This window comes from Epinephelus moara, chromosome 18 (assembly GCF_006386435.1).
Source record: "Epinephelus moara isolate mb chromosome 18, YSFRI_EMoa_1.0, whole genome shotgun sequence".
Lineage (NCBI taxonomy): Eukaryota > Metazoa > Chordata > Actinopteri > Perciformes > Serranidae > Epinephelus > Epinephelus moara.
The window spans coordinates 34,497,368-34,504,341 of NC_065523.1; the positions used below are offsets into that span (position 1 = coordinate 34,497,368).

General features: G+C 43.9%; 1 protein-coding gene across 1 annotated transcript in view; it reads left to right on the forward strand.

Moving 5' to 3' along the window:
• Positions 1 to 2,278, forward strand: part of cbx6b (chromobox homolog 6b) — a 27,362-nt gene extending 25,084 nt beyond the window's left edge. The window contains exons 6-8 of the mRNA XM_050070349.1: positions 1,086 to 1,265; positions 1,862 to 2,026; positions 2,168 to 2,278. Coding sequence (XP_049926306.1) covers positions 1,086 to 1,265; positions 1,862 to 2,026; positions 2,168 to 2,233 — 411 coding nt within the window. The 3' untranslated portion in view covers positions 2,234 to 2,278. The remainder of the gene's footprint in view (positions 1 to 1,085; positions 1,266 to 1,861; positions 2,027 to 2,167) is intronic.
• The last annotated feature ends 4,696 nt before the right edge of the window (positions 2,279 to 6,974 follow it).

Here is a 6,974-nt window from a genome sequence, read left to right on the forward strand (position 1 = left end):
CCTGTTGCCTTTCTATCATCTTGAACCAGTCTGGCCATTCTCCTCTGACCTCTGGCATCAACAAGGCATTTTGGCTCACTGGATATTTTCTCTTTTTGGGATCATCCTCTGTAAACCCTAGAGATGGTTGTGCTGAAAATCTCGTCTGGCACCAACAACCATGCCACGTTCAAAGTCACTTAAATCACCTTTCTTCATCATTCTGATGCTCAGTGTGAACTTCAGCAGGTCGTCTTCACCATGTCTACATGACTAAATGCATTGAGCTGCTGCCACGTTAATGGTGACTGATTAACTATTTGCGTTAACGAGCAGTTGAACAGGTGTACCTAATAAAGTGGCTGCTGAGTGTATATGGATACTTTTTATATGGACATACCTTTATTCTGTACTTGCAAATGCCATTATTACAGAATACTGACTCTACATTTGTAGTAGTACATTCTGTATAGTTACTTTAGGAAACTGATAAACTTGTATCTCACATACAGAGGACTTACTTTTGTTGCTAACTTTCCCTTAATAGAAATAATGATGGACAGATAGTGTGTGAGAGACGTGACGGCAATCGATGTGAATATCTTTGTTCTTTAGTCATTTATCATCACCACAGTTTCACTCCTGCTCTCTACAAGGCTCGCCCACTTTTTGAAGTGTTACCAGTTGTATCTCTTGTCTTGATTAGAATTTTAATGTGAATTATAAAAGAAGTATTGCAGTGTATTAGCATACAAATAAGTAGAAGACATCATGTGAAAGAGCCAATTTAGCAGACAAGCTAAATAGCCTCATTCATGTGTTTAAATTGCAAAGTAATGTACCACCTTGACAGCGCTGCAGGGTGGTGGAGTGCAGTGCAGTGGCTTCAGGTATAATTCAGTGAAGTCATTATGGTAATAGATGCCTGGAGGAAAAGTTCTGTGTCCTTGGAGGTAGCAGGATGTCTTTGGGACTGAGGGAACACTTTATAACAGCCAAGTGAAGAGACAAGGGAGAAATAAGATGTCAGAGTGATGTCAGAGTGCTGTACATGGTCTAGGAATGTCTTCGTCATCTGAGCTGTCCTTTTGCTGTCCCATTCCTAGGTGGCGCAGTTGCCTCTGAACCTCTCCAGAGGCAGCTGGCAGCACATCTGTGTGAGCTGGAGCCAGAAGGGAGGCGCCTGGCAGGCCTACCAGGGGGGAAAGCTGAGGGGCGAGGGTCACGCGCTGGCAGCCGGACATCACATCAGACCTGGAGGAGCGCTCATACTGGGGCAGGAGCAGGTGAGTGCATGAATGAGAGAGTGAAACACTGAATGAATTAGGTTTTCACTGATTAGAGGCGAGTAAGACTTACTTCAAAAGAAATCTAATTTGGTATGCCCTTCAGACTGCTGACTACAGAGCTGCAAGCAAATAAGAGTTTACAACCCGCTGCAGCTGAGGGTCTATTCACTTCCCGACTTCTCTGTGAGTTGTAAATAAAAGTAGTAAATAAAAGCCTGAAACACTCTGAGAGCCTTGGTGAAAGTAAGACACGGTAAATCTACAAATTCAATTGAGGTTGGAGTGTGCTGCCGGCCAGCGTGTTGAAGTGGTGTGCTGTGTAGCAGTGTTTGTGGACAAGGTGTGTGTGTGTGCATAATGGTCATGAGCAGCAAGGTTAACAGCCTCGGGGACCCCCATTCAAAGCCAAAAGAACCCTCTCTTATGGAGCCTTTGTTCATGAATCCTGCATTCATACTGGTCACTTTTTATCACATCATCTTCCCACAAGCGAGTCCACAGTCTCGCCCGCAGCAGCAAAGCAGGGGAAGCTGAGCCTATGTGGAAGCAGAAGTGTTTCTCTCCTCAACCACTTCCCTCTTCTCTCTCTCCAGGATTCCCTTGGTGGAGGTTTTGACTCATCCCAGGCTCTGGTCGGAGAGTTGTCCCAGGTGGGTCTCTGGGACCGGGTCCTGTCTTCCAACCAGGTTGCCAGCTTGGCCCGCTGCGGCAAAGTAACCCAGGGCAGCGTGGCCCCCTGGACCGAGAACGGAGTTGAGGTTCACGGCGGAGCAACCAAGGACCCGGGGGAGCCTTGTAGTAAACACAACAGGAGTTCTCAATGACCGATGGGGGAAGGGGAAGTGAAGGGCAAAGTAAGCCAGGGCAGTGTGGCCCCCTGGACCGAGAACGGAGTTGAGGTTCACGGCGGAGCAACCAAGGACCCAGGGGAGCCTTGTAGTAAACACAACAGGAGTTCTCAATGACCGATGGGGGAAGGGGAAGTGAAGGAAAGATGGGCGAAGGCAGGGGTGAAGTTGTAGCCTTTTCAAGAAGGTAGGATTCTGCGCCAGGATTTTTAAACAACTCTACGTGGACTGACAAGTATGTAAAAAATTAAAAATGATGGTTAATATCTATATGACTTATGTCGAGGCTTTGCAGTTACTTCACACTTCTAGCATCCACATCTGATGCCATCATGGAGGGCCATGGAAAATGTGCAATACAAGTAAAAAATAGTGTGTGTAATGAAGTGTAATAAAGTAAGCTCCTCTGCGCTTTGTTAGCAAACTAGCTAGCAGCCTAATTAGTGAAAGCAACTACTACTACAGCTGAACCTTCTGCAAGTTACTAATGAGTGAGTAAATGTAAAAGCACAGACAACACAACACAGTGAGGGTTAGCTTAGCAAAACTAGTATGATTAGCTCACTAACAAATTATCTATCTAACCTGGAAAATATGCTTATTAGCTTGATGAGAAGAACGCTGTCATGTTTGCAAATTATATGAAGCTACTGTCAGAGCAGCCAGCTAATTTAGCTTAGCATGAAGACTTTAAATGAGGAAACCGCTAGCGTGGCTCTGTTCAAAGTGACAAAATCCATCGACCAACATTTCTAAAGTCCACTAATTAACATACAGTGTCTTGTTTGTTTAACACAGTGGTTCCTAACTGGTGGGTCGCGGGTCCGCTCTGAAGTTTGTAAAAAATACACTTTATTTTCAAATCCAATGCTTTTCCGGCACAGAGCTTTTATTTTGAAGTGTCATTTACTACTGTCCAGAGTAAATAACCAACAGCTATTTAACAGAGACAGCAAACTAGCTCAACGGCATGGCCAAATTCTAGTATAACGCTGAATTAAACTGGGTGGACCTTGAAGTAATGACTAAGGACAAATCTGGACCCAGTGGCCGGACCAGTTGCGAAGCACTGGTTCAATGTATACAAAAACCAAAGTGTAGAAACGTTTAGTCATTTGAGCTGTTGAACGATGACAATATTCTTAAGCCCGTTTTACACTGCCAGATTTTCGGCGAATGGCCGTTTTGCCATCAAGCTGCGGGTGTTTAGACACACAGAGCCGGATTGGCGAGTTGATCCGAGGTGCCCAATTTTCCACCTCGTAGGGTAGACATATTGGTGGAACCTTTTTGGTTTGAAAAGAACAAGGCGGCCTTCCGCCACGGGAGAGACTGTTGATGACTTGTGGGAGGAGCTGTTGATGACGCAGCACGTGCGACCCAGTGGCGGTGGATAAACAGGAAACAGCTGATAGCAGGAATTAGCGAGCAGCTAGTAGCAAGAGGGAAACACAAACCTGACAGACACTGTAAAGATGAGCAACTGGGGAGACAAGGAATCGCGCGCCCTCCTTGTCCTCGCAAACGAAGAGGCCATTAACTGTCAGATGACGGGGACGGTGAATGACCAGCCACGGCTTCCCTCCCACATCACTGTTTACGTCACACACTGAGCTACACGTTTTGTTACTTGCTCACGCCCCCCATTGCCCCGAAAAAGGCGCATTCTGTATAAACAACAGTAGGTAGGCGGCATTTTGCTGCACTTCCCGATTTTGTTTTTATACTGCCAATGCTGAAAAAAGACTGATTGAGCTTTCCTGCAAATTCCTATCTAAAAAGGGCTTATGCTAAATGCAGAGCATCAGGCACTGTCTATACATACACAGAGATTTCTGAAAAGAGTTTTTGTTCCCCCTCGGTTTTAAAACTTGTTCCACCATCTGCTGGTTCAACTGGGTTTCTGGCAGACTTTAAATTGTGTCCTGGTGGACTAAATAACACTGGGCGCTGCAGATGGCTTCATTCGTCCATAAAGGGTTGTAGCAATACTAAGTTAAAATGTAAAGTAGTCATTAAACAAAATAATCTTATCAAAACATGAGGAAACCAGTGAGTATTGAGGATAAAACTGGTGGTCGGTATCATGTCTGGCGTATGCTCATCACACAGGGAGCATGCACAAATTCAGGAGAGGATGTCATTGTTTCCCAAATGCTCCATTTTACACGTCCGATAAAAAGTAACCAGAGTTTGGAAAAATCTGCACCTAAGAAGGTATTTTTAAAATAAACTTCATTTTAGTAACCTATAATTCTGTTTGCGTGTGGACAGGTGGCCGAAATGCAAAAGGAAAATATCTGCTTACAAAAATATCTTAATACTTGTAGACATTTGGACAAAGTTATGCTAGCTGTTGCCAGCCTTTATGCTAAGCTAAGCTAGCCAGCTGCTACTAGTAGCTTCATACTTGGTGTACATACATGTGAGTGATATCAATCTTCTTATCAACCTCTCAATGAGAACGCCAACAAGTGTATCTCCCAACTTTTCCTTGATCAGATCAATTGAGATGTCATTTAACAGCTAAAACTGTGCAAATGGCCGCTGACTATTTATTCTGTTGAGGCCGCCGCGCTGGAGAAATACAATAAGTTGTTCTGCTGAAGCTGAAGAGCTGCTGACCTCCACTATGGCTGCCAGAAGTTGTGTAAAGCCAGCTGAAATCCCTCCATGAGTGCAGCAGGGTCGGAGTGGAGTTAATTAAGGGCTGCGACAGCTTTAGAGTTGGGAGTCAAGGTAAGGTGATGAAAAGTGTGGAAGAAAGTGGGGGGAATGTTAAGTAGATGGCAGCAAGGGGTAGATGATGAAAGAGAAAGGAAAGAGGGAGGACAGGGGGGAAAATAGATAGATTGGACACTTCTAAGGAGCGATGCTTCATTGTTTTCACCTCTGCATGATGTATTCATATACCTGTAATGTCTTGCCACTGCACTGTGCAGCTCACAAGTTTCACAAAAGAGGACAGTGCCTCCTGCGCCCGAGGCTGGCGGGAGGCTGTGTCTGTGTTTGTCTTTTAAGGCCTGACGGTCTCTGAAGTTACTCAACAAATCCAAAACAAGAAGTCTTACTCCCTAAGGAAATCACCACCACAAGCCGAATGTTACTCTTTTTGGGGGCATTTTACACTTTTCTGACAAGCCTTTGCCCCATTTATGTCATCCAGTGCAAATTTAGAAAATCAAGGTCAAAGCATGTGAGCTCTGATCGAGGAAATCTGTCTCAGATGGCCAGTTTTGGCTTCATCTTGTAGCACACTTTAGGCTTGTTTGAGATGAGCCAGCTCGACGCAGACCTGGTTGCATTGCATGATGGTTAGTCATTTTGTCAGACTTGCTCTGGAGACTCAACCAGCGTGAGACATAGAAATCCATTGGGACAAAAACGGATACAGTTTTGAGAGCGAGCCGCCGCAGTTTGTCTCCACGAGCTGCAGAAGCAAAATACTTGAAGGGAAACAACTTGCCAGTAGATTGAGCTGAGCGCTAATTGGGAGTTTTACCCCATGCTGTTGATTTCCAACTGGCTCCAAAAAAGCTTTACCTCACCCCTCACAATTAAAAGACGAGACTTCCATTGTAAGTTTTCATTATTACCTACGTTGAGGAGGTTATGTTTTTGGTTTGGTTTGTTTGATGTCGGCAAGTTTACAGAAAAACTACTGGCCTGTTTTTAATGGAACTTGGTGGAAGCACGGGCCAAGGAAGAGCTCATTAAACTTTGGAGCAGACCAGAGTCACGAGCGGATACACTTTCAGTAACATTGCAAGATAATGCATCTGGCCTTGGTTGAGGTCTGCGCTCTCCAAGTGCCCCTCTGGTTCCACAGTGCTTTTCTCCATGACCTTAAAGGTTCAGTGTATAGGATTTAGTTGTATAATAGCAGTGAAGTTGCAGATTGCAACCAAATGAAGCTCCTCCCGTGAAGGAGAACTATGGTGGCTGACACATAAACAGGGACGGCCCTATCGAGAGCCAGTGTTTGATTTGTCTGTTCTGGGCTACTGTAGAAACAACATGGTGGACTGCAAGGGAGAGGACCTGCTCCAAATGTGGGTATAAATGGCTCATTTTAAGGTAACGAAAAACACAATTATTACTTTCAGGTGATTTAACACTAAAGATGACATAGTCCTGACCACATTTCCCCCATTTTAGCCTCACTCCACTGGCTGCCCATACACTTTAGGATTCATTTTAAAATTCTTTTATTTGCTTTTAAATCCCTAAATGGTCTTGCCCCGTCCTACCTCTCTGAGCTGCTGCATACGTACTCACCTACCCGCTCTCTCAGGTCAGCTGATCAGCTGCTCCTGAGTGTGCCAAAAACTAAGCGCAAGCTCAGAGGGGACCGTGCTTTCACTGTGGCAGCTCCTAAATGTGGAACGATCTGCCTCTGCACATTAGACAGGCGTCTTCTCTGTCTATTTTTAAATCTCTTCTTAAAACCCATCTCTTCTCCCTGGCCTTTGACACCCTGTAAGACGTTGGTTTTATTTTGTTTTATTGTTTGTTTTATTTTATTTTATTGTTTGTTTTTATTGTATAGCTGTTATTTTTTACAAATGTTTTATGTCTCTTAATTTATTTTACTTTCATTTTATGCCTTGTACGAGCTGTTTTGTCTTTTATTTATTGTTTTTTATTTATTCTTCTGTACAGCACTTGGGTACTCTGTGATTGTTTTAAAGTGCTTTACAAATAAAGTTGGATTGGATTGGAATAAAATATATCATTTGTGCTAATACAGACCCTTTCCAAAAAATTAGAATATCATGGAAAAGTTGTTTCATTTCCATAATTCCATTCAAAAAGTTAAACTTTCATAGATTATAGATTCAGGGCCCACAATTTAAAC